The sequence below is a fragment of the Aquarana catesbeiana genome, linkage group LG12 (genome assembly GCF_042186555.1).
Source record: "Aquarana catesbeiana isolate 2022-GZ linkage group LG12, ASM4218655v1, whole genome shotgun sequence".
Classification (NCBI taxonomy): domain Eukaryota; kingdom Metazoa; phylum Chordata; class Amphibia; order Anura; family Ranidae; genus Aquarana; species Aquarana catesbeiana.
This window is the reverse complement of record NC_133335.1, coordinates 35,592,429-35,610,929: the sequence shown is the minus strand read 5'-3', so window position 1 is coordinate 35,610,929 and position 18,501 is coordinate 35,592,429. Positions and strand designations below refer to the sequence as shown.

Here is an 18,501-nt window from a genome sequence, read left to right as displayed (position 1 = left end):
AGTTTCCCAATTTCTCACATTGGAACACTGCCTTAGTTTTTATTTTCAGTCTTTTTTCACCGCTTCTGAATTTTACAGAAAATCATATTTTTTCATTCATTAATTCGGAGATATAATTCACACCAGCACTGCACCTACACCTTTTTTCCAGAAATGTATATAGCCCTTTACAAACTAAAGAGACCATACATTTACAATACAATAGGTAGGTTAGAAGCATTATAGCTTCTTTGGGAGCTGCCCAAGCTTGCAGTGATCAATACATGCATTAATACTGATCTAGTAGGGATTGGAGAAATTGTGCTAAAAAAAAAAAAAAAATCTCAATCGGTAAGTCCAATCAAAACCATCAATGGTAAAAAGAGTCCATATAAAAAAACACTTGTAATCTTGACATCACCATAGTGTATATACACAGACATGAGTGCCCAACCACCGTAACTAATATCAATCTTACCAGATGGCAAGCATAAAGGACAGATGGCTATAGCCCAGCCAAAGCCTTTAGCTTGTAGATGTCAACACTGGTGTGCCGGTGGACTGGATCGTACAAAACACTTCCTCTCTCCAACTATGGTATTCGTCCTGTACTCAAACGGGTGCCCCAGAAGAAAACAGACTGACCATACCGTCTAAACTGTATTTATTAAAAGCAAGGTAATGCACCTACACTAACGTAGAAGATTGCATGCATAATTAAAAGGTGCCGGCCGGCATACACACACGGAGCCCGTCCTCCTAGTAAGATCTGGGACGGCACTGCGTACGTTTCCTCCAGACGTGTTTCGTCATTAACAGACATTATCAATGATTTGTTATAAGATCTGTTATAAGAATAATAAATAGTAATACTCACTTCTGCCCAAAGTCTCCTCTAGCTAAAGCAGCTCTGCCCCGGCTTGTAGTAGAGCCCTGCCTGGACCCAGGAGACCAGGGCGAGTAGTAGGAGCAGAAGCCGGCTGTCCATGGTGCAGGTCAGACACAATCTCATGTGATTTGCAGGAGGAGGGATGAATATCACACACATAGATCTTTCCTCCTCTGCAGACTCACACCCACCTTCTTGTTTTTTATTTATTTTTTTTTTTTTAAAAGCCTAAAAAAAAAAAAAAAAAAAAAAAAAAAGGTACAGCACAGTAGGGTACCATAAAAGCTGGAGCCTGTCCGGCCTGTTACACAATGGAATTCCTGTTAGACAAAAGATGTGGCTGGAGAACCCACAATTCCATGTGGCCTTGTCCCAGCAGATGCTTGGTGTACAGTCTTATGCCTAGTACACACAGACCGAATGTTGGGAGACATCGGTCAATAAAAAAACGGCCCACATTCAGCCCGTGTGTATGGCAGCCGGTCCGACAGAAGCTTTGTCTGGTTTCTGTAGGACAAGCATGCTAGAAAACCAGCCCAGCAGGCTCCCGATCAGCGCTCTCAGCCAATGATCGGAGTGTTCTGGTGGTACAGTGACTCCCCCCAGAGGGGACAGGGGTGGGTTAAACGAAAAACAAAAAAAAAACTCTTAGTGTTTTCCCGGCTTTGGTCTCAGTACCTACAGTTTACAGATGTCACTTAATTGGATTACAGGTAATAAAGTGTGATAGTAATGTTGGCAATAAACGTTTTCCCACCACACTAAACAGCACAAGTGGAGGAATCTCGACTGTAGGTTACTGTAATCAGACAGCCACAGCTATTACAATACTCGAACAGTGACTGCACCTAATAGGATGCCATCAAGTTTGTCTGATAATTTTCCACCCAGGTACTTTGATATTTCAATCAACTTTTGTGGAGCCGGGTGGTGCCCCAGCTCAGGGCTCAAATTTTGGCCAATTCAATAGGAATCAGATGAAATTCAAGCCATGTATGTGATCAGCTTAGGTCCTTGACATACCTGAGATGAGATGAGATGAGATACATGAGAAACCCTCATTGGTCAGATTTATGTCTTATTGCATTTTGTGCTTTTCTTTTTTAATAGAGAGATGGAGGATTTGAATCTGTCAGTTTTTACTGCTATCTGGGCGCCATTATGCAGAATAATTTCCCCTCACTTCCTGCCCTGGTGACCAGTTATGTGGAATAGCAGTACAATCTTCACAGAGATCCTTTATCACTCGGGCCTAAACTTCAAATTGGTATTACATTTAAACGTACACAGCTACATAGGCCGCCATTGCAAAGCTCTCCCTCTGAAGGCTTCAGCGCCTTGACTCCAGTTTTCTTCATACCTGGAGAAGGTATATTTAGACATTTCTGTGTCATTGTCACTTTTTGATCAACAGCACCCCAAAAAAAAAAATACACATTCTTCTCATCAAACCTTTATTATATAGAAAATCATCAAGGACAGCATTTCTCTTTTACACTTGAACGTCTCAATTAGTCATCAGTTTCAACTCACCATTTTGTACAAAAAAAAAAAAAACAAATTAAAAATCATTTTCTGTCTAATTAATGGCACTTATGCAGAATTTATTGCACATGAAAGATATCAAACTTAGAAATCACAGCTGTAGGTACATGTGTGTGTTTGTAGGATGATTGTCAAGCAGGAGAGAGCAAGGAAGGTTGGATTGGTAATGGCTGTCAGGTTTTTGTTGCTGTGTCCCCACTCAGATGTTCTTACTTCCCATTATTTCACCAGGACGGGAAATGTTGGGAAATGTAATTAATGGAGTTGCTGAAATAAAAACACAGCAAAGGTTCTAATTCTTCTGCACTCTATTGTAAACATTTTTTTTTTTTTTTTTAACTGGGGTTCTACCATAATTTTCCTCGTCAGCATTCTGCATGGCTTCTCCTCTATGACAGTTTTGTACTTGTGCATATAGTCCTGGCTTCCAGGCCCTGGTGAGGAATACATGGCACCAGTGCTGCGTGTTCCCTACTGTCCAGTCCTATGAATGCATTTAGGAGATGAAGAGTCCCCTGGTAGCAGCTTGCGTGATGATTTGTCTGCATTGCTTTGATCATTTCCAGTGCTGAGGTTGCAGTGAATGTAGCAGCTTTGTTCTATTGCGATTATGTTTATTAAACTATGATAGTACAACATCACCATAGGCACATTCCTCCTCAATGGCCAGGTTGTAGTCTGCTCCCTTTCCTCCTTTATATGTGCTTGTTACAATGCGTAGCCAGCCCATTTCCCCCTGCAAAGAGATACAAAACAGGTTAGTTAGAAATAGCTAAAAACTTGTGATCAATTTATAACCAGCGTTCAAAGAGTCAGTACAGTCAGCCAAAGAAGTGTCCAGATCTGAGCACCCACAATTCTGCATGCAAGACCAGATTAAGAGCATTATGGGTGGAATATCGTATAATAGTCCACAAAACTGTAACAAAGAAACGTGTAAAAATTACACAAAGCATCCAGCGCTCCTCTGTCCTATGTATTGACAATTAGTCCCTGGATAAACACACTAAGAGTCTATGGTATTATAGCAATAGTGGATAAATGGTAGAGGGGTGGATGATGGATAAAGTAAGAGTAGATGAATGGTAAGTGAATGAAGAGTAGATGGATAGATGGTTCTCCTCTGCAGCTCCTGTAAGATCTGGGCAGGATCAACTCAGTGCCTTGCTTTTTGCTTATTCCCATTAAAAAAAAAAAAAAACGTGAATTTGATGAAAATTAATTAAATGAAAGTCATCAGTGTCATCCATGCAAAGCTTCCACCAGTGAATTCTTAAGAGGATTATATGTGTGATTTCTCTCTTTAAAGTGCAGATAGACACAAACTCGTGCTCCCCCAACCATTTGAGGCTTACCAGAGAGATTGTGACCCTCAAATGAGAAGTCAGCAACCACTGCCTGTTTTCATCAATATAAAGCACCATGAAATGGGGTAGATCACAGGTCCGCTTTAACTCTCTGTACAGTCAAGGCCAGGCATATAGGTATAAAATACAAAACAAGACCACTTCCCATAGTCTAAATCTGAAGTATATTTGGCTTAAAACAGCTTAAAAAAACACTCATAAATTCTCTGTATAGAAAGACGTAAACTACAACTCCCAGAATCCTCGAGGATACACGCACTGATGTCGCAGCTTCTGGCTCTTTCCTATGCGTTTCATAATAAATGACGTAATCAGGCATGACGAAATGTGTAGGGCGGAGCCAGAAGTCATGACGTCACTGCACATTCATGCATATCCTCAAAGAGGCTGGGGGTTGCAGTATACATCTTTCTTTACAGAGCGTTCATGAGAGTGTTTTTAACCTGCTTTAAAGCCAAATATAATTCATATTTGCACTAAAGGAAGTGGTCTTGTTTTGTCTTTTATACCTATATGCCTGGCCTTGACTGTACAGAGAGTAAAAGCGGACCTGTGATCTACCCCATTCCATGGTGATTCATATTGATGAAAACAACTAGCGCTTGCTGACTTCTCATTTGAGGGTGCCATTCTCTGTGGTAAGCCTCAGAGCGGTTGGGGAAGCACGAGTTGGTGGCTGCCTGCACTTGTGGATTTAAAGCGGAAAAATCACACTGTAGTAGTGTGTAGATGATTAATTAAATTATTAGTATGATGCAATACATTTCCAGCAGCAACCCAATTCTTCCAGAGAGATGCACTTTATTGAAACTTCAGAATCAATCCAACAGAGGTACAGATAAAATAGGTGACAGGCTATTTGTGCAGCATTTAGACACCTTCAGAGAACCCAGTTTCTCCTGTCACATTTTAGCCAAACCGGACCTTCACTTATACACCTTTTTCCCACAAGGACAAGCAATTTGATTGGTCAATCCTATTAGGCCTTTGATCTGCTTTTGTCCTAAGTGACAGATAATGACCCCTAGCTGTGGACAGCTGTAGCCATCAAAATGTCCCAATTTGCATTCTTGCATATTAACATTAACATAGCGCCTTTTATATGTAGAGTAAACCTGGTTTGGGCAGTCTCCTCTTTAAAGTGATTGTAAAGTCTAGTTTGTTTTCCTATACAAATAATAAAGCATGTTATACTTACCTGCTCTGTTGCAGTGGATTTGCACAGAGCAGACCGGATCCTCCCCTTTTTTTGGGTCCCTCTTCTGTGATCCTGTCCCCTCACCCCTGTTCAGTGCTTCCACAGCAGGCAGCTTGCTATGGGGGCACTTGAGCCGAGTCACAGCTCTGTGTGTCCATTCAGACACAAAGCCCCAACCTGGCCCCGCCCCCTCTCTCCCCTGATTGGCTGATTTTGATTGACAGCAGCGGGAGCCAATGGCGCCCCTATGTCTCAGCCAATCCGGAAGGAGGATATCGCACGGCTGAGACACTCGTAGACATCGCTGGACAGAGAGGGACCTCAGGTAAGTATTAGGGGGGCTGAGGGAGGCTGCTTCACACAGGTGGCTTTTTATCTTAAAGCATAGAATGCCTTAAGATAAAAAAAAGCTTCTGTCTTTACAACTCCCACAATATATGTATAACAGTACATATAATATAATACATAAAATACACATACACACACATATAAGCTTCTTAATAATTCACTGGTGGAAGTTTTGCATGGATGACACTGAACTTTGATTTTATTTATTTTCATCTAATTCACAGTTTTATTGTAGACTATTATATGATATTCCACCTATGATGCTCTTAATCTGGTCTTACAGCCAGCATTCTTTAATTTCATAAGAGCATCATGATCCTGGTGCTGGCACCTGGAGGAAGTGGAGCAGATTTAGGAGTGGCATGGTATATGACATAAGTATTGTCATATCCCAGCTCTCCTCTTATTGGCCGCCCTCTCGGCTTTCCAGGAGTCTTTGCTGGCGTGTGCCCAGATTTGAAAGGGCGCAGCCGCACAGGCGTAATGCTAGGGAAGCCTGGCATTTGATCTACCAGACTTCTATAATGTCAGTGTGCCTGCTGAGCTGAAAGGACGCAGCACCAACGCTATGGAAGCCCTCAGTTTCCATAAAAGCCATACATCAGCGTGCCCTGGAGTGAGGTGGAAGAGCGTAGCCCTATAAATAAACATAACACTACAGAAACCAAATACCAGGCTTCTGTTAGGACTGACTCATTATTACTTCCCCCACATGGCCCAGATGGTCCGTGTAGAATGCAGGACTGGTCAGGGGAGATCCCCCCCCACCCAGCCTCCCCCCCACCTCCGTTGGCCCACTGCTTTCCATGAACAGCCTGTTCTTTTTCAGTGTCTGGGGTTAGTTTTGGGCGGACTTGAAGAGCAGCAGATCAGGTGTACCTCATGCTGTGAAATCTGATTGCCATCATTCTCCAGTTGCAGTTGTGGCGAAGGTAGAGATGAAGGTATCAATGGGCCGATAAGGGTGGGGGGCAGATAACAGGGACAGCAGTGAATGATACTTGGTAGGGAGTGCACTAGGCTTACAATTACATAGTAGGTGAGGTTGAAAAAAGACACAAGTCCATCAAGTCCAACCTATGTGTGTGATTATGTGTCAGTATTACATTGTATATCCCTGTATGTTGCAGTCGTTCAGGTGCTTATCTAATAGTTTCTTGAAACTATCGATGCTCCCTGCTAAGACCACCTCCTGTGGAAGGAAATTCCACATCCTTGCCACTCTTACAGTAAAGAATCCTCTACGTAGTTTAAGGTAATGGAGGCTCTGCCAGTAGGGTTAGCTGCTTCCATAGGTGTGCGCAGCCTATTGCATTAGGGTGTGCACCCCAAAGCTCAAATACATATGCATGTGTATATGTACTAATGGTGTCAGTAGGGCAGTGGACAGTGTCAGTAGTTGTATTTTTATTCTTTTAAAATTATTTTGTTTTGTAATATTTTTTTTTTGGATGAAATATCAGTGGTCTAAACAGGGGGGAATATGCACCACACAAGGCGATTAGGGTGTGCCCAGGCACACCTGGCACACCCTGTGCGCACGCCTATGGCTGCTTCTGAAAGGTCACTGCCCAAGGACAGTCCTGCTGGGATTGGCTCTTTAGTTGGGAGCTGCCAAGCAGCTATTAGTAGAGATCTGCCCTGAGTGTGAAAGTCCCAGCACATCAGTGAGCCCAGGCAGCAAAAGATGAAGCAGTTGAGGGGCAGTAAATGCACAGCTCAACTGCATAATATTAACACCCCCAATCACAAGTGTAAACAAGCCCTAATGGCTATACTTACTGCAATAACAAAATGATGGAAGAAGAAAAACTAGCGAGTTACAGAAGAATTAAAACAATGCAAAAATATATATCTATACACACACATTTAAAATCTCATCAACATTTAACAGGGTAATGCCCTTTCAAAACGAATTTTCATTAAATATTTTTAAAAAAGGGGAGGGGGATCTTGGTGACCCGGTCAAAAGTCCTTGATCGGTTGCAGTTTTAGGGTGACAATGCAATGTCACGTTGAGACCTTAACAACAGGATTATTTGATATTATTCAATCGAATGTTGCAGATAAAGTGACTTTTGAAATGACATTGACATATTAAAGCTTGTATGAGATTTTGCACTGGGTTTACATCTTATATTTCTATTGCCGATTTCAAAACTTTCTGATTCTCCTACCGAAATATTCAGGCAACAAGTGAAATCTACATGCTTCATCTGTATAATTGTACCAGGTCATTGGGCCTGGAAGTATTGAAGCCAATAGATCAATAGGGAGACTAGCAGAGCAGCCAAAATGATTCCCTTAGCACAGGTTTCCTGCTCCCCTCGCAGAGTATAGAGAAGAAGAAGAAGAGATGGCTCACCCAAGGCTCTCCCCAGGAGTTGCGGACAATCCAGTATTCCACGCCGTTCTCATCCACACCCCAGCCGGCCACAGACACGATGTGATTCACCATGGGACTGGGCTGGTACTCAGTATACAGGCCCCCAGTGTAGGCATCTAGTTTCTCTGTAGCCATTATACCACAGCTAGAAAATACAAATATAAAACATCACTTATTTTACATACAGCACTTCAATGATATATTCATTACAGCAAATGTGATGCCAATGAGCCTCACTTTTCAAGGTACCTGAAATAAGACCTGTCCATTGGCCACAGTAATCTTTACAATGGTAGCTGGCTTCATTAATAAGGTAACACAAGGATTATGTAAAAGAGCAGTCATTGTTGGCAATCATTCCCAAGCCCAATCAGATATAAGTATACTAAAGCCTGGTCATTGAAAGATTAAGGTTGATTGTTTTTTGTGAGTCACTGCCCTCCACTTCCTTCATTAGCTGCATCTCTAATTCTTCTCATGTTGGGGAATGCAGATGGTTTGATACACAAAGGCCGGAGAATGTACAGTTAATGAGAAAAAAAAAAAAGAAATGGAGATCAGATCACAACTAATCAAAATCCAGTCGTTTGCCAAGTTCACATTAAAAAAACTACAGCTGAACTCCACCAATTGTTCCTTACTTTCCTGACAGCAGAGGGGTCTGAATAGTGGTGTCACCCTCTACCCATGCAGCGTGTGGAAGTGGAAGTGTATGAATCATCAAATATTACAAATATTTTGCCAAGAAAATAGTTTATGTATTTCAACTGTGTTGTTTTCAAAGATCAGTTGATGTACGAGGAGGTCTTCTTTCAGATGTGATGGAGGTTTTACACAATGGATAAGGAAGACATATTCTTATTGCCCAAAAGCAATGAACCACACTAGACAGAAAAGAGCATGGCTGCTCTGGCAACAAGAACAGACCTTGCTCATAAGGACTCTGCATTAATAGGGTCACAACAAGCAGAGACCCCCCCCCCCCAGATGTCTCTGAGAGATCAAATATTTTTTGTGGACTAGCTTTCATGTAACCAATTTTTTTTACTTGGTTTCAGGGGTCTGGTTACCTAATGGGTCCATTCTTATAGATCTCGGCCATCATCTTCTCTCTCCCACTGACAAAGCCGAAATCTGCGACCTTCCACAGCGTGTAGTTGGAGATGGTGAAGCACTGCCCAAACGTCACACAGGTACCGCACTGATTGAATTTGTTGCAATCTGTAATTTCAGAATGTTTACATATTAAAAAGTATCAACACAAAAAAAAAAAAAAAATTTCAGTTCATGATGCACATTTCTCATTTTGCTGAATCCCATTTTGATTCTCAGGAATGTCTCCTTAGGGGTTTGAAATAATATCCAATACAACAAAACAAACACTCTTGCACATAAATGTGTAAGCCCGACAGTTCAAAGTTCAGGATGGATGGTAGCTTTCGGCCTTGCTGCCCTCAAGGATAGGGATATCCTAGCAATCAAACTAGAAACGAAAGAGAGAGGACGCACCGGCCTTGTGCATTATCCTTAAAAAAGTTTATTAAAATGAACACAAAAAGAGGCTCTGAAGAAGAAGGTGCTACCTTCGAAACGCGTCAGCCAGCAGCAATTTGCACGTCTTCCCCATAGGATCTGGAGACTGCCATCAGTGGATTGATCACCACTAACCAAAAAGATCATTCTAGCGTGATTTTCATCTACCTTTGTGAGTAGTAGTTTTTTTGTGTTCGTTTTAATAAACTTTAAGGATAATGCACAAGGCCGGTGCGCCCTCTCTCTTTTGTTTCAGGTTTGAAATAATGCCTTCTCTATGTACTGTATAACCTACATAGACACTTATGCAAGATTCCTTTGGGGCCGATCACACCAGACACTTTGTGGGAACTACAATTATCTGTGTTTGTAGCTGGATACAAGACCCATCTATACAAATTGGAAAGGACTGGTGTACGACGGCCACCCATGGATGACACGAGTAGCCAATTGAGGTGGATTTCTGTATTTAGTTCAAAACACTACATCATTCGATCAACTCTAAAAGGACCGATTCTGCAGTTTCTATTAAATCACTCATGGGACATGGATCTTACACCTTGGGAACTCAGCCAGCTATATGTGAACACCAGTGGGTCCTACAGACAGGTTCACTTGGTACTTTTAGGACTTTTCATGACAGTATAGTAGGGATGGGCTCAGGCGCGTTGGGATCATAGCTGCCAAGAAGCCGTCACTGCAAACCACCAATCATAGGCAGCGAGGCATTTCCCGGACCGTAGCTGCACATACACACGCTGCCTATGATTAGTGTTGTGCAGTGACGGCTCCCTGGTGGGTACGATCCGAACGCGCCTGAGCCCATCATTACAGTATAGCATTTAGCAGATAATAAATCATGTCTGACGCAGACTTCTGTGTTTTAGTTGTTTTAGTGCATACAAGGATTGTTTGGAAAAATGGATCCACAGTGGGTTGTGAAAAAAAAAATAAAATAAATAATGTTATTTATTTTTTTACAGCTGCTAGTTAGCGGAAGTACTTGGTAATCTGCCTTTTAAAAATAGGGAACATAGCATAATGAAACTGAGAAGTGCTGATCTTCACTATAACAAGTTGTGCTTGGTTTTATTGTATCGCCTGAGAATATCACATAATGTATATCTCCAGGCTGAATGCATATCACCTATTCTTTGTATGGGATACCATTATAGATATTGAAGCAATATACGTGATTTAATCTATACAGTAACTTCATGCAACCATAATATACGTTTTAATTAAAGGAGTTGTAAACCCTCAGGGTTTTTCACCTTAATGCATTCTATGCATTAAAGCAGACCTTCATCTTTCCATCTATTAAATTTCTGCCCTTGTTGTTTGAAATTTGGATAGTAAAACTTTTTTTCTGCCAGTAAATTCCTTATACAGCTCACTTCCTGTTTCTTGTCTGGTCATTAGCCAGCCCTAGGCTTATAACATCATGCACTGCGCTCTCTCTAACTCTCCTGAGAGTTTGCCAGGAAGGGAGGGGGAGGAGTCATAAGGGGGCCATTGAGAGCTGCAGGGTTGGAGGTGTGTCTGTGTAGACCCAGGAAGTGAACAGGCAGCAGCTTCAGCTGCCCACAGTTAAAATGGTTGCAGTCAGACTCAGAGGAGGGAGATTTCTGCAGTATATTTGGCAAGTACAGAATCACAGCATATATAAAATATGCAAAGTGGAGGGAAGCTTCAGAATGTCAAAGATGTGTTTATTACAAATTATGTGAGCAGACTGCAGTTCCTCTTTAGGCTGGGTTCACACTATTGCGAATTGGTTGCGGGTTCCCCACATCCAATTCGCAATAGCAAAAGATTTTGACCGGCTCTCTATGGAGCCGGTTCACATATCTCCGCTAAAAATTTGCACAGGAGCCCTGTGCATCTTTTGGTCTGTTTCAGGTCTTAATTCAGCCAAAAATTCGGGCTGAAATCGGACCTAAAATGGTGAACCAGGATGCACCGGACCCTTGCTGTGAGCCTCTAGGTGCAAAACCTTCTGTGCTGCAACTGCCCCCCCCCAGAGCCCCCCCTTTTTCTTACCTGAACCTGATCATTCCACTGACGGAGGACAAGCACAGCAGCTCGAGCCGCTGTCTTGGGTCCTCATCGGATAGATTGATTGCCACAGGAGCCATTGGCTCCTGCTGCTGTCAATCAAATCCAGCGACACGGGAGTCAGGGCCGAGTCCTGCTGTCTGTGTCAATGGACGCAGCAGCAGGACTCGGGATCACGCCCGCATGGGTGCCCCCATGGAAAGCGGCTCCCAGTGGGGGCACTTGAAGAGAAGCAAGAAGCACTGCCGGGGGACCCCAGAAACGAGGATCGGGGCACTCTGTGCAAAACCCTTGCACAGAGCAGATAAGTACAACTTAACAAAAAATAAATAAATTACAAAGAGCCCTTACAATCACTTAAAAAAACAAAAAAACACAACACCTCATAGCATACAATGCCTGCTCAGTTGACTCTCCTTGCTCCTCAGGAATACAATCTCTATTCTGGACGCTTTAACACAATAGCACTGCCCTGCTGATCAGTACAGAACAGTTTCTCATTGTCTGTAAACATTAACTCACTGAGATCTTTCACAAATGACTGCACACACCTGCACAGACAAGTTAATTGGGGGCAGATGCACACACACACCCACGTACTAAGTGGGGTGACCACAAAAACGGTGAAAAAAAAAGAAAATGTAAAGCACAGATACACACACAAACCCACACCCTATGGATCCAGACACGCTAACAAGATAAGTGGGGCCAAAAAAAAAAAAAACATGTACTAAATTGGGAGCAGTTGTGCCCAAGTTAGAAGCAGTGTACCCAAGTACAAACTGGGGGTGAGCATAGAAAAAAAAAAAAAAGGAGAAAAGAAACAAAATGCAGTAAGACAGCGTCACAGCAGACGCTAAGCAACCAATCAGATTTCTCCTATTGTTCATCGATTCTGCGGACTAGGAACATGGCTGCTTTGGGTCAACAAAGTCAGGTACATATAAGGCCTATTGTTGTCCAGCTTATTACCTATTGATGTCCCCCTTATCTTACCTTGGTCCTTGGCTTGGTAATTATTGCAGGTTTCGTCCGGTATACCATGGGAGTTTGCATACCGCCAGACCCCACCATGGTCTCCACCCTCACAAGATCCTGAGTTGCCGCAGTCAATCACATTCTGCACAGACAGGTAGGCAGATGGCCAGGTCCCCTTCCTCTTAATGTTTATGCGATCTGCAGGGAGGGTTATGAACAATCATGTTAGAGGAACAGAAAAAATATCAACTGAAATATTAGGAGCAGAGAGTAGCAGCATCCAATTTCATTGCATTGTGTTACTTATTAATACTGGAATATTTTTTCAAAATTCATTAAAGCCTAAAACAGCACATTTTATTTATTTTAAAACGCTGGATGCAGCCAGAAAGGGCTGAAAAAGGTTTTTATTTTTTACAGCTCTTTGAGGTTTTCAATCTCCTGATGAAGAGACAGAAAGTGGAAGCACTCAGTGGGTGTCAGTAATGCATACATGCCTTTCTAAATATGTATTTTGGACAAACAAAAATGTCACTAATTTTACAAAATTTTTTAGTGAATAGTTGTATTCTTCTCATGACATACAGTATTCCTTGGGTCAGTATTGCCTAAAGTGCAGTGTCTAATGAAATACCACCCTATGCACCACTCAACCTCCTTCTGTCCCTGAGGGTTTCCTAAAATGTATAGAGTTTTTAGGTATGGTACACTGCCCCCCTTCTGGATGTAAGGGGAGTATAACCCACCTGCCATGGCGCTGGTACTTCCATGTGCCCAACATGATCCACAGTACTGTGGGATGTGCTGGTTTCGTGTAGTGCTGACGAAGTTTAAGCCGTTGACATTACGCCAGTCCCAGGCTTTTGGTAGACTATTTACAGACAGATATTCGTGAGGCCTTGGGTATGTCCTAAAAAATATTAAAATATTATTATTATTATTATTATTATAATACAGTGCCAACAGTTTTCACAGCGCTTTACAACCTAAGGGCAGACAGTACAGTTACAATACAATTCAATTACAGGAGGAATGAGAGGGCCCTTCTCGTTAGAGCTTACAATCTAGGATATAAACATATGTCATATTAAAAAAGGTCATTGCATCCATAAAGTATACCAGTTTTGGACGATGCTGAATGCCCTCCCAAGGTTCGAAGATCTCTATGGTACCCGATTAAAAAGCCATTTGGGTTCCCAGCTACCCCCTACCTACTGCTCCATTTACAAAGGGATCACATTCTCACAAGTGAGTCATAATGGAAACAAACAGTATTTTTGGGCCCACTGTAAGATCCTTTTCTTAGAAAAAAAAAGTCAGCACAGGGATAACCCTTTTACAACCAGCATGTCTCATTTTTGTAACGAACAGTTCCAACAGCACGATTGTGTGCAAAAATAGTAGTATAGGGTATGAGGAAGAAAACAACCAGCTACATCAGCAGACATAACTCAGAACACCCATCAGCAAAGAGAGTCACATCCTGGGACAAGGCCCTATAGAAAAAAAAATAATGACTGAAAACATGCCTTATCTGGAGACTCAAAGAGTCATAGGCCTAAAGTTGCTTCTGAATACCCAGATTGCATCATGCATCGGGATCCATGGAACTAGGGTGACCACATTTCCAAACTGCCATTCAGGGACCCCCCCCCGTGCCCCAAAAAGATGGTTTTTGTTACTTTTTTTTGCCAAATTTTGGCAAAAAAAAGTAACAGTGCAACCAGTTTAGACAGGTGGTATGGACAGCAGAACGGAGGGGGACACAGAGGAAGAACGGAGGGGGACAGCAGAACAGAGGGGTTTTCTGTATCCCAGAATGTGGATACCACAAAAGGCACTGGGACAAAACAGGGTAGGACCTGCCAGCAAGAATTAGGGCTTTAATGAGGGATTCGAATTGTTGGCTTGTAAAATCTTTGAAAAAGTGAGCCTGTTAAGTTGGGTCACTTGCAAACCCACAGTGGGTAAAACCACTGCTTAGCACAATCTTTCCCACAAGAAACAAGACCAGTAGACGCTCAAGGGCTGTCTAGGAGAATTCCTCAAAGAGCAGATGTAATGGAGCAGTCTTTACAGCTGTATGGGGCTCTAAAAGCCTGGAGATAGCAGAAGACCGTGATTCTTCAAAGATAGTCTATACAGTGAAAGACTGAGGTAAGCCAGAATCAGTCTCAGAGATAGTCACGATTACTGGAAGGCCAGCTCTCCCTAGGGCTGCTGAAAGAACAGCAATACAGTCTGCTCAGGACCTGGAAAGAACGCTGCAACTAATTTGTTACCATACTGGAGTCTGAAAAGCACCTGATATGGAGCTCCCTGGACACAGGTCATTTCCAGGCTAGCCTTGCTACATCCAGTCCAGTGGCATCCAGATATAACACTCCCAAGCTAAGCTGAGGAATGGCTGACTTGGTTACTTCTTGCTGTGGAGACCAAGGATCTTGATTGATGGGAGTAAGACTGAAGTAAGGGAGGGTTATAACCCCTGTCAGTTTCTTTTTTCCATCTGTGGCCCATTGGGGAGATTACTACTACTGTATGTAGTAATGTAGTGACCCTCTCTTGCTCCCTCCCAAGATGAACTATGGACTATGGGAAGTGTACTGTGCATAAGAGTAGTGCACATGACCACAACTAAGGTGCACTTCTCATTCCAAAGAAAATGAAGTGAGGGGGGGGAAGTAGAGGTTCAGAAGCTCACAAAGGATGTTACAAGGAGGTAAAAAACACCGTAAGAAATAATTTAAAAGATAGAATATACAGGGCCACTGTGGAGTGGTTATATATGAATTTTGTTGAAGAATAAGGAAGTTTTTTTTTTGTTTTTGTTTTTTAAACTTGTAATGCTAAAAACCTCAGCATTTGAAAAATACAGCTGCCTGTTCCAGGTGGTCGCCCCCATGTTCATAATGTGGCCAATTATTTGGCCCATGTTGTTTATGATCAGGAAGCAGCTGGTCTGGTGTGTCACGGGATGTTCTCTCACCTCCAGAATTTCCCCAATACTGTTCCAAGTACCCTGGAAGACAGACTGCTGTGTCAATAACACAGTGAAAGGGGCGGGGGGGGGGGGGGGGAATTACACAACTGTATTTAAGTGTATTTCCTTGTACAAGTATCTAGGACAAGCATTTTACACAAAAAATATCTGTGAAAAATGTATTAGAAAAACCCCAGAGGGGACCACTTTGTCTTTAGTTACGTGAGCTGCACTGTTGAGTTTAGAAGAACTACAGGCTCCAGCAAGTTCAACAAAGCAGCCTCAAAACAAGGAACAGCTTCCACTACACACAAGTGGTAAATCAGAGGCTTGGACTAAACAATCTTTTACTCATAAACCCTCATTTTACTATTAAACAACAACAAAAAAAAAACTTTTATTAGTAAAGTTGTAGCAAAACATTTTTGCAGACCTTTAACTGTCTTTTTTTGCAGATCCTGAGATGGGCTATTCCAGTACACTACCTGAAAAAGGTAAACGCCGGTATGTAAAAAATCTACTTAATCATGTATTCTTAGCTCAAAAAAGTATATTCTATTGTTCTTGGCCTTTTTTTTTTTTTTGCTGTTGTGATCCAACTTCCTGTTAGAGGGTGCCTACATTTGTTCTCCATGGTCTCTCTGTATGTAATAATGTAGTGACCCTCTCTTGCTCCCTCCCAAGATGGACTATGGGAAGTGTACTGTGCATAAAAGTAGTGTACATGACCACAGCTAAGGTGCACTTCTCATTCCAAATAAACTGAATTAAGGGGGGGGGGGGGGATTTTCAGGAGCTCACAGCGGACGTTACAAGGAGAAAAAAAAAAAAAAAAAACTTAAGAAAACACATAGTAAAGAATAGAATATACAATTAATGCTGCAAAGGCGTGTATACCCCTCTATTGGAAACAACAGTCCCCCATCCCCCGACCATTGCACATTGGCTGAGAAAAGTGGAGGAGGTACAGAAAGATGGAGGATTTAATCCTCACTGCACAAAACAGACAAGAGACCTTCAAGAAGACCTGGAGCATATGGAATGTCTATTTTAATGAAGGGCAAGGTCTCCTGGGGTCATAGACCACCCCTGTTCCTTCCTTGAGTCCACACCCTCCGGTTACCACCATGTCTTCTCTCCTCCTTTTCTGTCCCCTCCCCCCCTCCTATAGTATTCCTCCCTTTCACTATTCTACCCACACCCCAATATCACCTTTGTTTGTTTCCTCCTTAAGAAAAGACGAAAAAGTAAAGGGGGAGAGCCTCTACATTCTGACATCTCCACAGGAATTGATATTGATGAGTGTGAATCCGGTTGGGGACAAACACTTGATCTATTGTTCCACGCTAACATATGAGCTGTAATATTTTATGTTTGCAAATACCCTCAACATAGTCTATGTACAATGTAACCGTGGCAATGTACATACTCTTTTTTTGTACTGCGAGGGCCTCCAACTCCTTTTTGGAGTTGAATAAAAAATTTATATTTGAAAAAAAAAAATAGAATATACAGGGCTACTGTAATGTGGTTGCATATGGATTTATTGGGAGAATAAGGATATTGTTCAGTGTCACTTTCAACAAGGCAGTCCAATTAAAGAGGGATAATTTACTCCTAGGAGGAGCCTAGCGGGCTGAATCACATGCAAGCTTGTCTTTGTTCTTGCGACATCAGCAATACCATCACTTCCTTAGTGTTCCTAGCTCTGTCCCTACTGTTTTTGGAGCGCACCTTAAAAGTTTTTCCTCTCCTTTTGAAAAAATTATATATATATATATATAGACTAAGAGATTATATATATATATATAATATAATTTACATGGTATAAAAAAATGAACTCTTGGGAAAATGTTGCTACCTATGGAGTAGGGCTTTGTACCGTTATAAGGTCACACACACAAATAAACAAACACATTTACAGCCAATTTTTAATTTATGGATCTGAGCTGCATGGTTTTCAATGGAGACATTCACATAGGTGGTAAACATGCATTGCATTCAGATCCCTATATTTTTTTTTTTTTAAAAAAGCCAAAAACTCCACCCGGTGCAATAAAAAAAAAAAGTGCACACCAAAAGTGAGACAAAGAAAGTGCACAGGGTGTACATATGGTCCCCCTCCGAAAAGAAAGGACCTCTGCCCTGATCCCCCGGGGAGGTGGGGGTTGGGGCGTTAGGCTCCAGATGGGGACTAGGGTACTTTCACATGGTCCATCTGGCTGAAACCAGATGGACCCAGTTCTCTGGGAGTTCTACCGAAACAGACCACCCCAAGTACTAGGTGGGGCTCCCCGATCACAGAATCTAAAAATGTGTATGTTAGGACTTGTGTATGCCATAGGGAGAGAATGGAGTCTCTTAAAGGTGGCAGGTTTCACCCTCACAGTGAGCTTTAAGATCAATTCCAGAGGGCAGGAGGGGACAACATGTAGAGACATGACCGAGACATCCAGTAAATCTGATTACCAGCTTGTGTGGAGAAGTCATTATTATTTTTAGATAGCGCTTTACAAAATAAAGAGACAATGCAGTTACAATACAATAGGTAGGGTAGAAGCATTATAGCTCCTTTGGGTGGTGCACAAGCCTCCAGTGATCAATACATGAATACTTATCAGTTATAAGAATAATAAATAGTAATACTCACTTCTGCCCGAAGTCTCCTCCTCTAGCTAAAGGCTTGTGGCAGCTCTGCCCCGGCTTGTAGTAGAGCCCAGCCTGGACCCAGGAGACCAGGGCGAGTAGTAGGAGCAGAAGTCGGCTGTACATGGTGCAGGTCAGACACAATCTCATGTGATTTGGAGGAAGAGGGCTGAATATGACACATATATACCTTTCCTCCTCTGCTGACTCACTCCCTCCTCCTTTTTTTTTTTTTTTTTTTTCAAAAGCTTTAAAGGGACAGCACAGCAGGAGACAACAAAAGCTGAAGCCTGTCCGGCATGTTACACAATAGAATTCCTGTTAGACAAAAGAAGCGCATGGAGAACCCACAATTCCCTGTGACTCTGCCCAGCCCATACTGTGGTTTAGGGTCTCATAGGCATCCTTTAGTAAACAAAAATTATTTGAGGTTTCTGGTCAAATAGATAGAAACTAAGACGCTCATGAAGCAGAAACTGGCAATTATTTTTCACTGTGGTCTGGCATGATGTCCCCAGAGATCTAAGAACTGGTAAGCTGCAATATAATAAATGTGTGCTTTTGGGTGTAATACCGCTTTAAAAATCTATG

The 18,501-nt window shown here is 42.2% G+C and overlaps 1 protein-coding gene across 1 annotated transcript; it reads right to left on the bottom strand.

The window, feature by feature from the left end:
• Nucleotides 1-2,305: 2,305 nt before the first annotated feature.
• Nucleotides 2,306-18,095, bottom strand: CTSZ (cathepsin Z). Its single transcript, XM_073607563.1, has 6 exons — nt 17,915-18,095; nt 13,028-13,191; nt 12,300-12,479; nt 8,783-8,933; nt 7,692-7,857; nt 2,306-3,149 (listed from the first exon to the last, which is right to left on the bottom strand). Exons 1-6 carry the CDS (start codon nt 18,058-18,060, stop codon nt 3,036-3,038), a joined length of 921 nt encoding a protein of 306 aa, XP_073463664.1. The 5' UTR covers nt 18,061-18,095; the 3' UTR covers nt 2,306-3,035.
• Between the last annotated feature and the right edge of the window lie 406 nt (nt 18,096-18,501).

What these genes read in the sequence shown, in the direction of transcription:
- CTSZ (XM_073607563.1), bottom strand. Translation starts at nt 18,060, where the DNA reads ATGAGATTGTGTCTGACCTGCACCATGTACAGCCGACTTCTGCTCCTA. An exon ending in GGAGGAGACTTCGGGCAGAA is followed by an intron (nt 13,192 to 17,914) that starts GTGAGTATTACT and finishes AATATTTTTTAG; the next exon opens with GACATACCCAAGGCCTCACG. An exon ending in TATAAGAATGGACCCATTAG is followed by an intron (nt 7,858 to 8,782) that starts GTAACCAGACCC and finishes TGTATTTTCTAG; the next exon opens with CTGTGGTATAATGGCTACAG.